Source organism: Drosophila elegans, unplaced genomic scaffold (assembly GCF_018152505.1).
Source record: "Drosophila elegans isolate 14027-0461.03 unplaced genomic scaffold, ASM1815250v1 contig_208, whole genome shotgun sequence".
NCBI classification, from domain to species: Eukaryota; Metazoa; Arthropoda; class Insecta; order Diptera; family Drosophilidae; genus Drosophila; species Drosophila elegans.
In genome coordinates, this window is record NW_024545578.1 from 1,334,403 (window position 1) to 1,351,679 (window position 17,277).

The 17,277-nt window shown below is 34.9% G+C and overlaps 1 protein-coding gene across 2 annotated transcripts; it reads left to right on the plus strand.

Annotated features, from left to right (window-relative positions):
* Nucleotides 1-220: 220 nt before the first annotated feature.
* LOC121466743 (protein nutcracker) lies at nt 221-16,869 on the plus strand. Of its 2 annotated transcripts, XM_041707876.1 has the most exons (3): nt 221-818; nt 3,512-3,658; nt 16,793-16,869. In XM_041707876.1, exons 1-3 carry the CDS (start codon nt 698-700, stop codon nt 16,852-16,854), a joined length of 330 nt encoding a protein of 109 aa, XP_041563810.1. In that variant the 5' UTR covers nt 221-697; the 3' UTR covers nt 16,855-16,869. The 2 variants fall into 2 exon arrangements, with proteins under 2 accessions (XP_041563810.1, XP_017126883.1); XM_017271394.2 differs by lacking the exons at nt 3,512-3,658; nt 16,793-16,869 and adding an exon at nt 2,019-2,964.
* Nucleotides 16,870-17,277: the final 408 nt, after the last annotated feature.

Sequence of the window (17,277 nt, forward strand, 5' to 3'; positions counted from 1 at the left end):
AAATATAAATTTTGTTATATTGTAAAATTTATATAAATCAATAAGTCAATAAATTCTTAAGACACTTATAGTTTTTAAAATTTTAAAATGTATTGTTTAAGCCATAATAAAAAAGCCATCATTTAGCTTTAAAAAGCTAGTTAAAAAAAAGTTGAACCATTTCTATCGATAGTTCTGCCATCAACAAGTGTTGTAAAGCGATATCAGTAGTGTTGCTCAGCGGCTGCTTGCCAGCTGATTTTTCGCGAAAAAAATTTTCTTATTGTAAATTTACTTAATTTCTGTGATTTTTGCGATTACAAAAAGGAAAACTATATTTAAATTGTGATAGATGGATATAGCTATTGCATCTGGAAGTGTCAAAGTGTGACTTAGCGGAATTCGTAGAAAATAATTGCGACGCGGCGTTTCATTGTTTTTGTTGCGCGATAGATGCGGTGATCTTTTTTGGGAATTCGCAAATTAAATAGTAAATAAGATAAACAAACTCAAAGTGCCACATCTGCTGCAGTTTCGCTTAAAGGAAAATTGAAAGTGGAATTTCCCCTATGAGCTACTATAAATACGGGTGCACAAACGCAGTATGCTCCATGTTTCAATTGTCATTGCAAGCTGCCCGATAAAAAAACCATGACAGTCAAAATAATACTTTAATTCGAAACGATTCAGGACAAAATTCGTACTTAAATAATAGAAAATGTCAGAGGCGAAATCGGAAATTGAGGATATAGCCGGTCCCTCAACATCGAGCGAACAACAACAACAACAGAATGAGCAACAGGTTGTTGCCACGAAGGATAAAAAAACCCCCGATTTGGGTAAGTTCTTCTGAAATATATACAGTATATATAAAAATATAAAAACTGAATGACTTAAGTTAAGCCCACCAAAAGAATGTATTGATAAATGGCTTGCTTGTCCCAATTTCCCCTTTATTTACTCGTAATCTACACTATTTATTAATGACTTGGCACTTATCACAAGTTGGACACTGCCCTATAAATCATCTAAAACCGAACAAAAGGTAAACAAACAAAAGGTTAAGTAGTCTATTTAAATAACATGCAAATAATACTCGTTCACACTCCAAAATTTGGTTTTAAAGTATAACAAACCATGTTCTTCCATATCTTATCTAATATTTTATAGTAAAATAATTGTTTAAAGTGTAAGATTGACTCCTGCAAAAACAATTTTTTTTTTATTACGTTTAAAAGAATTTACTACCTCTACAGAAAGTAAATATATATATATATACTAACCAAAAATTGCCAAAAGCTATCCACTTTCCCATAAATCATAAAAAGAACCATAGAAAAATATTCAACAAATAATGTTTAAGCAATATGCAAATAAGACAGTTCAGTTTTGCTAAAACATTTATGAAGACCTGTTCCTATTGTGAATTTGTAGCGTAATCCATTGTTTAAATGTATATTGAGAACCATATTCAAATCCAATGACTCACTATACATTTTGATTCTTTTTTATACTAATTTTGCAGTCCCTTTTTAATTTTATAACTTGATGAATCATCATTTAAGCCTTCGTTCACTTCTAAATATTGAGGTGCTTTTGTACTTGTTCAACCTATTGTAATATTGTTTGGCATACATAAGACTTAGCAAGAACGTGTTAGAGTAAAGATTACACTTAGTTAGTAACCATGTATTTGTAATTTAGATTAATCTTGATTTTAATTTAATTTATGTACCTTTTCTAGCGCCCTTTTTCGAGTTCTGTATTAGTTGCAAGTGTTTATTTACCTAAATTAAGTTTACATTAAAAGTAAGCGCGAGTTTTGAGTTGAATTATGTGTTTGATATTCGTAGTGTACAAAATGTATTGTATATAACCACCAGTTTGAGTTGTTGCATCCCAAAACGCACACAGCAGGTTAGTTGCTGCCTTTTATTGAATCTTTTGAATTTTCACCTTAACCAAAAGCACACACAATTTGACTAATAACTTTTTTGGTATTTTCTAAAAATAAATTAAAACAAAAAACTTAATTACAGTGCCGAAAAAGCAGCGACAGCGATTGACAGAGGCAAAGAAAAGCAGCTTTGAGGCGAATCCTTTGATCCTCGAGCATGCAAATCTGGAATCGGTGCCCGAACACTTGGAGAAACTAATGAAGCAGTATGAGGAAAATCGGAAAATGCCAGCTGCCGAATGGCTTACTTTGCTGATTTACTTGCTGGCCTTGGAGTGCGGATTTGTGGAGGAGGAGATTTATGCCCAGAAACGACATCTCTTGCAACCGGTGCCATCTTTTAGCAGTTTCCATGCCTTAAATGTGCGACTCCTAAGCGAGCAGCCAGCCAAATATGAAGTGTTATTTAATGACACCGCTTACTCCATGCGATTGCGAACCCTATTGGACAAACATGCTCCGGGGGAGACTTCTCTGGTGGCTGCCCTTCAAACACGACTAATGGCCATCACTCTGGGGGATCAGCTAATGGTCACCTTATCGCCAGTGCCACCTTCCAAGCAACCAGGCTATAGCATCAGCCTCTCTATCGGTCGCTATGTCCTGAGTATTCAGGCGAAGAACAAACCCGTTTACCATCGCTTTCGAAAACTGGATGAACTCTCCTTTGAGCTCAAACAGAATGTTTTCCAGCCCATGCGATCGCAGCAACTCATGCAGATGGAACACAAGCTGCAGCCATCGTTATTGGGTCTGCCCGATGAACTATACCATGAGATCTTTAGACATCTCAACAAAAGCCAACTGAATGTGGTGGCCAAAGTCAATAGGCAGCTACAGTTCTACAGCAAAGAAGTCGAAAGGAAGAGGCTACAGGGCGGCAGGGGTTAAGGGTCAAGGGCTAAGCCTCAAAAATCGATTTCATTTCCATGAAATTTGTTAGCTCTTTGTTTTTTGGCTAAATCCTACTAAATGTCAAGTCTCGCATTCGGTTACTAAACCTTTAGTATAATAAGAAATTAAAAATGTTTAAGTCTTTCATTTATGGCGGGTAAAAGTTTTGTTAAAAAATTTGGATGGAACGTAAATAAGATAAATGACATTAATTTTGCCTTTAATAATTGACATTTTCAAACTATGTCTTATGAAGTTTAGTTCTACACAAGGAAATCCATATGAATATAATTTAGGGATTAACCTAAACTGATTTATATAATTCAAAAAATCTCCCATTTGACAATATTCAGCACAAAAACTTGTTTTTTTTTATGAAATGTACATAACTTTTAATATATCTGGTTATAATAAATTATCTTATATTGATAATTGGAATTGTTCGTTTTTTATTTGGTGCTTAGAATGGGTTTTAAGTTGAAAAGGTAAACTAGCACCAAGCAATATTTCAAAATATTATAATTATACAAATTGAAAACTTAATTTTAAAAAGGTTTTTAGTTAATTTAACTACATCACTATTTGTAAGTTCCCTTAAGTTGTTTTTATTTTTCACAAAATATTTATCATATTTCTGATTTTCTTTTTATACTGTGCATTCCGTAATTTAATGGGTTGCAGTGGCATCTAGGATAACTGCGGCACCACCGACTCCATCGGCTGAATCCTGCAACTCCTATGATATTTTTGAGCCGCCAGCCACGCCTCTGGATTCCATTAGCATTAAAAGCAGTGCCAGCAGTTACTTCTATGATCGTGATAATACAGGTGAGTCCTTGTGACCATTTACCCCCTTTATGCCCCCTTTTCGACGAAAAGAGGGGTACACGCCCCTAAACGAGTCGGCCCTCAACCACAGAAGTGCAGAATGCGAAACAAGCGGCTCCAGCAGCCAAAAACACGCGCCGAGATTGTCGCATCCACACAATCCCCATGGCGCCCTCCCAAAAAAACCCAAACCCAAACCAGAACCCAATCCCCAATTCCCCACCTCGTCGGCTCCGAATCTCCAACATCCCAACGTCCCGGTGCCCACTTCGATTTTTTATGCGCACGCAAAATCAACAAAACCCACGCGAGCAAAACGGCACCCCTATAACCCCTGTATATGCCACATCTTCATACACTGGGAGAAAACCATGAATAAATCATAAAGTATTGTAAATAAATAATTACACATAAAAAATATAAATATATGCCAGTAGGTAGTGAGAAATTTCATCTACACCAAGGCCTTTTTAAAATATTTTTTTAAATTAAAGTTTTTGTGACTAGGAATAGAAATAGATTAGAAATAGTTAATACGACATATTTGCATATATTTCTAAAAATTGCAAATTATTTAAGTTTGTCCAAACATGTAACATTTCCTAAAAACTAAGTTTAATTTTAATGGTGTAAGGAAAACAGTAAATGTCCAAATGTGTCGCCCTAAAATTAATTAAAGTTAAATATTTTCTCGCAGTGCATACCCCTACACCTCTTCGCCGTTTTGATTTTCCTGGCGGATGGCATCCACAATTTGGTTTTTCTCCCTCAACTGCGGGATGCTTGCTGCTCGGTGCTGGGCTCCTATTTCGTGTTTATATTACGATATCGACTTTCTCGAGCTGAGCCTTATCACTAAAAATAAAATAAAATGAATACAGGCATAGAGGAGAGATTTCCTCCCTTGAAAACCTTATGTTTTCGGGTTCCCATGGGTCCTGTCGAAATTATCTGGCTACAACTTTATCAAAATAACGAAAAACAGTGACAAATTCATAAATAAATTATTGCAAAAGCAAACAAAGCAAAACATATTCTGTTGGGCTGGCGCTCTCGCATTTATTTTTAAATTCGAATCGTGTCTCCTGAAAAGCTCCTGAAAAATTAGAGGAGCTTTCTTTCGAGCTGCTCTTGAAGAGTGGTTCTGCATTTCCCAGGAGCAGCTGTTTTGCCCAGACTCGCCCCTCCTTTTTTAGCCGCCCACAATCTGGCCGAATGGTTGGGTGAATGAACCCACAAATGTGGGCCACAGTGGGTTAAAATAAACATATACTAAGATAGATTTGGTATTTAATTTAATTGGGAATTTTAAAACAATCCAAACTTTCGGTATTATTGTTAACTTTTGGGAAAACTATTTATACAACGATTAAGTAGTACTTTTTCCTAATATAAATGCATTGTTATTGGTCAATTGAAAGCTGATTGCACTGCCATTTGAATCATTATGATGATAAAATTTCTTTAAAAGCCCGGTTGTGTCCGGATTTTTATTAGACTTCTCTCCCTGCAATAAAGTTTAAATTGCTTTTCATAATTTGTTGGCAATGTGTTGAATTGCTTGATTTGCTACTTATCTTATCGCGAATAAAACAGCTTCAATTTCTAGAACATACTACAAGTGACCTGGTTTTTCATGAGGGTGGAAATTTCTTAACAATGAGTCAATTAAGAAAATTGTACCTTTTTACATTTTGCTATTTTGCTATAAAAAATGTTTATCGATTGTTTATTGTTAAAGTTCCTCAAAAATACTATTCGTTATGAAATACTAGTTTGTATGTAGGCATATAAAGAAAAAATCAAATTTGAAATTTGAATAACAAATCGATCTTAGGGTATTTTAGTTTATTGTTTACTAGTTTTGGTATTTATATTTTTATGTTTTCAACCTTGAACTTAGCTGATGTACTTACGACTTTGGTCACACTGTGCGCTCATCTGGGATGCTAAACTGTGCCAAACTTTTCATTCTTCTTCTCGTTTTAGTGGCTGTTGTTGCTTATCCTTTTCTCCTACTCTTTCTCCTCTCTTGTGGGTGGGCTAGAAACGGTAAACAGCAAAGAGGAATCAAAAGAGTTGGCAAAACATACGGTGCTCCCCTTTCTCCCTTCTCCCTTTCTCCTTTTTTTTCTCTTTTGTGATGCAAGCGAAAGCAAAGGCCAATTTTCTAAACTGTCCTTCTCTCTTTTACTCTCACCTGCATTGAGAAAAATGTTTGTATTAGCTAGCGTCTAAACTTAAAAATGAAATCATTTTCCAAAATTTTTAAACTTTTTAAAATTGGAGATTTGAAATTTGAACAAATGACATATATCTCGAATATATATTACTCTGAAACATACAAGTTATGTTAATAAATATAGCTAGCATACTTTTCCAACTTTAAAAGGTTTATTTTGATTCCGTAAAACAATACCTTGAAATAAAATAAATAAATAAATCTTTTTGAAATAGCAAACAAATACGCGATAGAGACAATTTCAGATTTTAGAATGTAAAATATGTTTTAATGTTTGTCCGTTTCTAAAAAATGAAACTTTAAGAGCTAGTAGTAGTACTAAAGAGGATTTTTAGAAATATTTGTTTTTTTTTTAATTAAAGTGCTTAAAAGAGTAAATACAGAACTTGGTATGAGTGTTTTTAGACGTACCCATTTGTTTATTATCTGTGCTTTTTTCGGCACTCGCAGAATCCAGAATTTCTCTGCAACTTTCTCTCGTTTTTGGTGAACGCTCTCGGCCGATTGCGCTTTTGTCCTTTCGCTTCTTGGACGACCGCTTTTCCAGCTTTTCCGCAGGATAACAAAGCTCGGCGCAATCAGTCGTCGTACTTTGCCCAGCGTCTCTGGTCGGAAAAGCGGAAAAGCGGGACTTTTCACCCGGGAGAGAGTGTCGCGAGTCCTCGCTCTCGCCCAGATACCGTTAGAACCCGAGAACCTGTTCGAACTAGGTCCTTTTTTGGAGTGACATACATATGCATCGCGAATACGCGTCCTCCGCGACCGCGTGTGCCCTGTGTTTTTATAAATATAAATAAATAATTCCTGGCTGGTCCAGGATTCAATGCCCAAACAACACAGCTGTTTTTTGGGAAGCAGCGCTGGAGATTTTAATAAAAATTTTCAAGTTGGTTTAAGGAGCTGCCAAGCGACCTTGACATCGCAGTCATTGGTCTAGTTAGCGATTGTATTATCTTTGACATACACAAACCAATGTGAAATCAGATGGACTGTTTTTAAAACAATTCAAGTGGTTATATTACCGATGAAAACAATTCAAGTGGTTATATTACCGATGAAAAACAGCTGTAACTTTTTGAAACAAATTTTAAATGGATTAACAAGCACATTCCAAAAATAATTTAGAAAAAAAATCAGGAAAAAGAAATAGCTTTACTTGGACATCGACTGTTAATTTTTTAACATTAATGTTATCAGCCTGGATTAATTTTTGAAAGTACATTACTTTCTTGAACACAAAAAAAAATCATTTGCATTCTTTTTTACATTTTTTCCATTATCATATTAAAATTTGAAACTAAATTCACTATGCTAAGCTTCTCAGAAAATGTCCTAAATTTTTAAAATTCAAGTTGAAGTGCAAAAAAAAATCTTTACTTTTTTTTTTGTTTTTTGAAAATGTTGACTTGGATTGCAGAGATCTTTTAGTAAAAATGTTTTCTATCTGTCTGTTTTAAAACTGGAATAGTAAAGCAAGTTTTTAGAGTTTTTATCTTGACGCGCTAGACTATTAACTCTTAATAAAATAATAACAAAAACAGTAAAATAAACAGCGACCTAATCGCGATGGTCTAGTTTAATTTTGTACTATCATAAACTAAAGAAAATCAGCCTCAAGCTGGATTACAGCAGCGATAGCAACGGACCCTGGGAGAAGCAGAACCCGAATCCGCCGAACCCTCATCCGGAAAAGGACAGCAATGGCAGGACCAATGAGCAACTGCAGCACGATCTGTTGCAGCAGTTGCAGCAGCAATTTCAGATGGCCGCGGTGCAGCAGCAACAGCAGCAGCAGCGGCAGTTGCTGCAGCACCAGCACTCGCATCCGCCCTTCCAGACCCCGCAGCAGCAGCAACATCAGCCCGCACAGCAGCAGCAGCAGCAACATCAAAGTGCACAGCTGCAACATCAGTCGCTGCAACATCAGCAGCAACACTTGCACCACTCGCACCACCCACCGCTGCAACACCACCTATCGCTAGGTGGCTACCAGCAACTGCAATTGCAGATGCAGTCGAATCGGAATCAGTATTCCACGCCGCAACATCACTATCGAAATGCAACAGCAACAGCTGCAACATCTGCAAACGCAAATGCAAATGCGGCCACCATAAGACGTCGCACCTTGAGTCATGTTTCGCGATCTTACTCCCTTGGAACATCTGCAGCAGCAGCAACTGCAGCTGCAACTGCGGCAGCAACTGCAACAGCCACACCAGCAACATCATCGGCTAGCAGCAATAATCAACTGAGCATCCACAAAACTGGCATTATGGTCGCCGCCTCTCGTTGTCGCAGTCCCATTATGTTGTGCCACAGCCACAGCGACGGCGAGTTTCCACTGTACAGAGGTGAGTGGCTAACGAAAACCCATTCTGAATTTTATCCGAAAACACAGACCTTTTTGAAATAAACTCTTCTTCGGTTAAAAAAAAAAAAAAATGGATCATCTTTTTACAATCTCTGCGTCAAGACTGCAAAAATAAACTGGGTTTTTTAGGTGCTGAATGCATTGAGTTATTATTTTGTATGCCAATCATTTGAGTGAATTTGAACGACATTACTTTTCACATGAATTTTTCTATTTTTAGATTTTAATATTTTAATTTTAATGTTTCAACAAATAAATAGTAACCTTTTTTTTAAGCGCCTGCTTAAATACCAAATACTTCTTAAGGTGAATTTTAAATGTCTGGCTTGGTTTATTACAATAGCAAATTGCTCTCTATAGTTTTCAGTAACGAGTTTCCACCGTAAAAGAGTGTGTCCCCAGGTGGACTGACGGACATTTTGATAGCTTAATTAGCCCCTGTCATTGTGTGTCATTCGCATGTGCAGAGTGCAACAGTTGACGGCATCGGCAAATGAAAATGAGATGAAAATGGGCTGGATGTGTGTGGAAATTGATGGGCGGTCTCACGGAAATTGCGGTGTGCTTGGGTATCTTCCGGGGATTGTGTTATTGTCCTGTAATGCTAACTGGTCGATTGTTGTGTGCGGTCCTTTCGGGCTGCACCGCCTTTTGATTGATTACTTTGCAATGATTTATTAATTGGCCTACATTTATGCGGGCTCCTTTTTGTGTTCGCAATTAACTTTTTAATTAAATATTGTTGCAACTCATCTTTTATGTCAATTTTTATGAAATTATCATTTTTAAATGAAAGAAAATTCGATTGCTTGTTGTGTGTGAGTTTTTTGTTTTTTTTTTATTTAAAAAGGGACTAATAAAACTGATGGAAAAAAAGAATAGTAAAATTAAATATCCGACTATTGAATTAAAAATGTTTAATTTATAACTTAAATTAAATATTAAATCATTAAATTAATGTTCAAAAAAATAGATTTAAAATTGATTTAAATATTCCATAATATCAACTTTATAAATTATTAAAAGCATACAAAACTTTTGGTTTATATACTGTCATTTACCTTTCATAAACATTATTAGTAATTCAAATAAAAGCTCATTTATTAGCGTTTTCATGCTTCACATTTTTATTCCACGTAAATTACTCAATTACCTTTTAATCCTAATTCGATATAATTAGCCATCATTTCCCAATCCGCACAACCTTAACAAGCTCTGAAAATATCGCACTTAATTTTCGTATTTATGACGCCAATTTGCTATAACGAGTGAGTTTCATTAAAATTGCACAAAATTTCGCGGAAATGTTGGTTTTCTCCGCAGTAATCAATGTCCTTTTCTCTGCTCTTTATCCTCCCCTTTTTTTGTATGCAATTTTCCTGGTAATTATTATACTTTTTCTTCGCCTTTTCCCTTACTTTTTATTTGCACTCTTGTTCTGCTTGTCTTTTGGTGCGAGACTTAATTAAATTACGACACTTCGCCAGAGCCGTTTTTTCAGGCTTTTCCTGACTGAAGTTCAAAGCGCAGAATGTGTCGTACATCCTGCCAAGGATTTCCTCCTGCCCTCTCCTTCTATTCTTATCACTCTCTCTTTCCCCCACGCACACACACAGTGTGTGTCGACTGGTCTAATATGCTTTAAATGATGGAATCGATTTGGAAACATTTGATGAGCTTGTCTCAACGGCGACAGCTGCGAAATCTTTCTCATCAGAGTCTGCACAGAAAAAAATATTAAAAATTTGAAATGTATTGGGTAAATTATTTCGAGTAGCGGATTAGAAGAAAACATCAACTTAAAAAGTATATCTTGTAACAACACAGTGTAATCATCGATAAAAAAAACTTGCAAAAAAAAATGTTGGAAATAGTCGCTCGAATTCGACTTAGAAAAAATAACTAAAGAATTATCAAAAATAGTAAAACTATTACAATAAGAGATCAAAACCATGCAAAACAAAAATCGAACCTTATATTTCGTAAATTCCCATGATGTGTTTTTTGTTTCAGTGTAAAAGTATTGTGGGTGTTCGTACGAAATAAAATTAGCAGACTGATGTTGAGATGGGATGGAGGGGGGTAGACAAACTTTTCTTTGTCGTAAAATGCTGTGCGAAATGATTCCCCAAAAAAGGTTTTTTTTTCAAAAAATGGATATCTCAACTGGAAACCTAATGTTGCCCACGTATACAATTTATGAGTTTCTTTAACATCTTTGACATGTTTTATTTTCGAATTAAGTTGATTGTTTAAAAAGTTATTGATTTGAAATTTATTGTGGGCTGAATTTTTCGGTGATTTACTAGCTGGAACGATTGGTTGATTAATGATTCAGGCGGCATTTTTGTTTGGAATTTGGCAAGCATAAATTTCTTTGGCACGATATATGGGTAAGGAATTTTATATGGCATTTTATAATCAATTATTCATTTATTTTTTATATGTTTAATACAAAAGTATTGACTTTTAAATATGAAACTCAGAAAAATAAAGTTGTTCATTTACTTTCAACATACTATACATATGTACATATTCGTTGATAAAAAGGAAATATCTCTGCATTTAACAGAAATTTATTCACAAAAATATTTTTATCATCTGTAATCCGCTTTTTCTCCTTTATAGTTTTTAATTTTTCCTCCGAACTTTCTGGTTGAGTAAATATTGACAAATATTGATAATATTTCATTACCATTTTCTGTAGTTATTTCATGTTCTCTTTTTCACTTTTCTCCCTTTATCCCTGTCAACAATTTTTGCAGTTTTGCGTTGCCCTTTTTCAATTTTTTTGCTGTCAATATGGCGCCGTTTATGACAAACTGTTCGATGATGGTGGCGACAGCTTCCTCCGCTTTAATCACACCAACATAGGAATCCTCTCTCCTTTAGTATGTGTGAATTCATGCACTGAAAAAAAAATATACATTTTTTTATATAATGCTGTTGGTTTGGATTATTAGAAAAATTGTGCACATTTAAATAGTTTTCTATAAAACCTTCGTATATTAATATATTCTATATTAATAAAATTTGAATATACTGTTACATTCTTAAAAGACAATAAAAAATACAACAAACTTAAAAATTGTGTTTATTAAGACAGTTTTGTATAAATCTCTGTTGTAAAACATTTTGTAATATATAAAAATTTTAAATTTAGGAAACTTCGGGTTCATGATTGTAAGGGACACTAATTTATCCTCAGTGTTTCTCATGGTGGAAACTTAATGACTCCGTGGCGTGTCTTTAGTGCTCGAGTTAATGTTTCGCGTATTGATTTCGCTCCCTTTCGCCTGCAACCTCAACACTCACTCCCCTTTCTCCGCCAAATGCTTCTTGGCATTTCTCCCACCGATAAATGCGGCCGGGGGCTGGGGCGCTAAGAAGGGGGCGTGGCTGGGGAACAGCATCCGCAGCAAGTTGGCCAAGTAATTAAGGTTCTTGTAGCGTTTGCTGCCTCAATGGCTCCCCAAAGTTACGTGCATGAAATCTAAATTTAATTTGCAACTTGTGCCAAAACCAAGAGCGAAAAGAAAAATTGAATGAAATATTTCGCTGCTGCATGGGCTTTGCTTCTAGGCCTATTGACGTCATTAGCTATATATAATAGTGTGGAAATAAATAACAAAATAGATAAAAAGATTGATAGTTAGGAGAAATTAGGATAATTAATGGGTAGAGAGCTATACAAATTAATGGTGGATAAAAACCATTCAATATAATGGTCTTTATTTTAATTATGATTAATAAAGTTTTTACTGTTAAATTCATGTTACTGTTACAATTAATATCATAATATATCTCAAATAGAAATTACTAATTTTAAATAAAAACAAATGAGTAATTTAGTTTTGTAAAAGTAATTAAAATAAGTTTTCAATTTTCATCATCAAACTTTTTTAATATAACGCATTGTCGTTTTTTTAATATATGGAAAACGAAAAGCCATTTTTGGCAATACGATGACAAACCAATTTAATGACCAACTTTACAAGCTCAATAAAAGTTACCGAAATCAAATTCCGTGCAATCATATAACATTTAACTTGCTCACAAACTGTGTTATGTACACTTACAGATGGAGTTTAAATTTGCCCCCAATTTAATTTCACTTACAGAAATCCTCACAAAATCAATTTCGCCGCCAAACTTTTCCTCTCAAAAATTGAGTTGCAAATGTTCCCTGTTTGCGCCTGTTTTTTGTTAGTTGTTGTTTTTTTTTTTTGGCTTCTAGGCCAAGAAACAACTCAATTTGAGTTTGAATGCGGCTGCTTTACACTTGGTTGGCACTTGCTCGAACAATTCGGCATTGAATTAAGGTTTCTTCTCCCCTGACTATTTTCTTTTTATTTTTTTTTTTGGTTTCACTTTTTGGCGAAAAACGAAGCCCATGAAAATTACCATAAAAATGCGCAGCTCTGGGAAAGATTATCTTTATTTGCAGAACGAGACGCAGACATACAAATCAAATGTGAGTCCTTGAACCTTTCCATCCCCCTCCCCCTCCCACCATAAAAACCACTTGAGTTTTCCCAACAGTCACATCAGACTAAACAAAAGGCCGGGGGAAAACCTAAAAGAAAACACACACACACACACAAAAAAAGAAAACAAGTCAAAAGGTAGCTAAAACAGCAACGACGGAGACAACGCCAACGCCAACCGCAAATGACCAACTTAAGCCTCAATTTGGGTCTGGTCAAAAAGGAAATCTTGGAAAAGCTGGAAAAGTTGGGGGAGGTGTGCTGGTTGGTGGGAAAAACTGTGACCACCTTCCTGGCGAATTGCCTGGCTTAAAAATTTAATCCTCCTCGCTTATTTGAAAACAATCAAAGTTCCAATTTCGTTGTTGATTTTTTGCCTGCACAGGAAATAAGTTTTCATTTTTACTTGAAATCATTTTAACTCAATTATTCTATATATAAATAAATGTAAATATAGTATAAATATACTTGTAAGTTATATTAAAAACTCATTATTTTTTTTCTCCCTTTTATTAATAAACTGTTCTGGAACAGATCTGGTATTTTTATTTATATTTTTCAGTGTCGCTGTTTACTGTTTTCTTGTTTGACTCGCTCGCTGTTATTTATTTATATTTTATTTGCTTGCCCCACTTACCAGACATCAACCCCTGTCCGCCGCATCCTTCCGACTTCCTTCCTGCGTCCTTCCGGTGGTTGTCCACCTACATTTTCCACCTATATTTTCCCTATGTTTGCCCATTCTCCCCCTGTTTCCCCGTCATCTCTCCAGTGACAGAATTCTGGTCATGTGCTGCACATAATTGCATTCAAAGCTCTGCAAAACCAACCACGGCCCCGCCCTCATTTTCCACGCCCCCTTATTGAGTAGCGCGGCAAATGACAATAAAAGCGGTTACTTATACGCCATGTTGTCCCGGTTACTTATACGCCCTGTTGTCCGTGCGGCAAGTTGCTCATGTAATTACAGCCCAGTTTGTTGTTGCGGGTGGTCAGTTTCACAGGCAAAAAGGGAATTCTTTATGCAAACTTTCAGGTCATGCCGTTCGGACATGGATCTGGCCAAATGACAACTTGAACATGGCAAAGTTTTGCGCAAATTTAAAGTTCTGCCAACAGAAGAAAAAGGTTTTTTAACTTTGTGATGTAGGTTGTTTGTGCTGTCTCGAAAAGTTGAATTTGATTAACTTGGTAAAAATGTGTTATTAATTTTGAGCCGATATTTCTTTGGGAAACATAATACGAATAGAAATCTTAAAATTGCTAAAACTGATTTATAACTAAATTGAAAATAAATCATTGTATTTCACGAGGTTTGGTCTGTATTTTAATTACCAATTAAAATATTTAATCCTTATATTAATAAATATATAGCTATAAGATAAATCATAATTTCATATAAAAAAAGTTTATTATAATAACAAATATTCGAAATTCCAAAGTTATTTTACCTCTAATAATTATTGAGCTACAATTTGTTCGTGTAATTAAAAGCTTACTTGTTTTTCTTTCAAAATTAGCCACTGTCTTCAATTTTTTTTGTACTCGTCACCATTTCTAAATTGTACTCATCTCATTCCATTTTTTTTTTCTTGCCTTTTCCACTATTGATTCATGTGGGTTTTATGTTTTGGTGTTCCATTCTTTTTAACGACCTTTTTAAGCTTTGTCCCACGTTGACTGAATGGCTGACCAAATCACTTGGAAAAAATTCTGGGTCTTATGTTTTGTTTACTCCCTTAAAAAAGCTAAAATTTGCTAGGGAAGTTAACCTGGAATAAAAATTATTTGTTCAGAATAATTTAAAGATTTGTTAATTTACCATAAAAGCCAAAAATAAATATAAAAGCCATTTTATTTATAAATTATCTAAATCTTCTTTTCAAAATAATTAAGAATCGGCTAAACAATCTAAAAAATTATTAAAAAAAAATACTTATTATTAAACTAATGTGTTTTACATACCATAACTTTATTTTTATTTTTCTCCGTGTACTATTCAACTAGCAATAGTCATTGTGACAGTTTTGTTTTATTTTGACCGCGTTTGCGATTGATTTTAGTTTTAGTTGAACGCGAGCCTTAACCAACGACAGCTGAGAAAATTTTCAAGTCTGAAAAAATAATAAAAAATTATATACATATGTGTGCGGAGATAAACCGAATAAAAATCGATTATACGCCACGTTGAACGCGGTGAAAAGTACAGAAAAAATTGTGCCGCGGATTCAATTTAACGCCAGACTAGACTTTATCTTGCGTTTGTGTGTAATCAGAGAAAACGGCGAGATATAGGGGAAAAAAGGATATATCGAGAGTGGGAGATATTCAAAGGGAAGGAGATATATATATATATAGACAGAGAAACAGAAACGAAGTGCCAATTGAGATGTCCTGTCAGCGCCAAACGATTTCCAGCTCATCAGGACTTTGATTTGGGCCTTTATTTTCTGAATTTTTTTTTGGCGCTTTACTACATTTTTGGGCCAGGATGTTCCGCAAGAGAAAGCAACAGCAGTTGAGATTGAAACATCGTCCCGGCGACAGGAAACGGAAATTGTTGTCCTGCATTTTTAACAGAGGTTGGCTGGCAAAACTCTTCTTCATTTCCACACTCACACACTTAAACCATGAATTTTTAATATCTCCGGGAAAAAAAGAACAAAAGAAAAGCCCTTATCCGTTGAGGGGTTAAATATGTTTCCCAGAAAAACAAAAACGGGCAAAAAGGACCTCGAAGAAAGGATAGCGTGGTGTAATCACTTGTTGAGTGCTTTGTAGTATCCTTTTGTTCGTCCTGCTAATAGTCCGGCAATTAATTGCGTGTCTGTCTTGAGTCCTCGCTCCTGGCCATCATTAATCAGGGGCGAAAATGGATAAGCGCAATGATTTAACAATAAATTATAACCAGGGAAACGTTTTACTTGAAATTTAGTATGTCTAATAAAGGCAACAATTTTCTTGAAACCTTCTAAAAATTTAGATTTGTAGTTGATTTTATGGTTATATTTAAAGGGTGCAAATTACTTTCTTATTTGCAATGATTTAATATTAATTCGTAATCAAGGAAACGTTTTACTTGAAATTTAATATGTCTAACAGTGGGTGAATTTCTTGAATACTGTGAAAAATAATATTTTTTAGTAGATTTTATGGTTATAAGTTTAATTTTTTACTTTAAATTAATTATTTATAAAAAATGCAAAGCAATTCCTTACATGCAATGACTTAATAATAAATTATACCCAGGAAAAAGTTTTACTTGAAATTTAATATGTCTATCGGTTGTAAAATTTGGTTAATTTACCAAAAATATAAATTTGTATATCTTAAGAATGCTTTAATGTTTGTTAAAGTCACTTAAACACAGTTAACTTTGACTAAAACTACTTTCTGTATAGGCATAATTAAATATGTATCTTTGTCTCCTCTGGAAAATGTAATCAACTACATTTCTCCAGACAAACGCTGACATTAATTTTAATTTAATTTGACTTGCCACTCACTTAGTAAGATGGCTCGAAACAAAACATTTCAAGAACCAACATTGCATGGGCGGCTTAAAAGGTCAATGAAGTGACAATGTCGCATACTCTTGAATTTTAGGAAAATCCCGGGAAAGTCAATTGGCCTTTATAAGTAATATTATTACCTATTATTATACCTTTACTTTATTAATGCAAATGTAAGAAACATTATATATATTATATAATTTTTTGGAATTCATTGGGAAAATGTTGTTTATTGTTGTTGTGTAACAAATTGAAACTTTTTAACAAGCATTTTTTATATTAAAACAACATGATAAAATAATCTTTAATTAAATTTAAGTTTAACTTTAGTTTCCTTATAAGTGTACCTGCATGGCGCATTTCCTCCGAGTTTCCCATGTTTCTGATGGCTCATTTGATATTGCCATTTACCTGAGGGGCCCATACAAACACTTAACTTTGTTTAACCTGAATTATTCCTGCCATTCCTCAGACCACGAATTCTCTTTTATCTCACCCCATTTTTTTGCTCTTCTCTTTCAGGTAAGTTTGACATTGATGGACTACACGACCAGGAAAATCGCAGGATTTGTGTGGGAGGATAAGAAAAAGAAGGAGCTCGAAGGAAATGCTCCCGAAAAATTTGCAATGACTTCTTAAATTCCCTTGCGTGTGCGTATGTGAAAAAAAATATGGTGGGGTGGGGTGGAAAATTGGGAAAAGCGTGGCGCGTGGGCTGTTTCTTTCCAAATCAGCGCCTGCTGTGGCTTACCATTATCCACCCCACGATGCAAATTAGATTTAGATTTTGCCAAATTTCCCTCCATCTATTTTTGTTTTTGTTTTTTCATAAGCACATACACATCTTAAAGTTTGTTCTAAGCTCAAAGAGAAAATAAAAAGAAAACAACAGTTTTGAGGTGGGCTCCCTGCTGATGACAGATTTTTCCCGCCGGTTTTCCCTCCGCTTTTCCCCTCTACAAATACAGTGGTGTGTCGGCCTGGAAAAACAGTTTCTGTTTGTTCTT

Excerpts from the sequence above, each read along its gene's own strand:
- LOC121466743 (XM_017271394.2), top strand. The coding sequence starts at position 698 with ATGTCAGAGGCGAAATCGGAAATTGAGGATATAGCCGGTCCCTCAACA. Across the intron at positions 819-2,018 it reads TAAAAAAACCCCCGATTTGG|TGCCGAAAAAGCAGCGACAG; the intron begins GTAAGTTCTTCT and ends ACTTAATTACAG.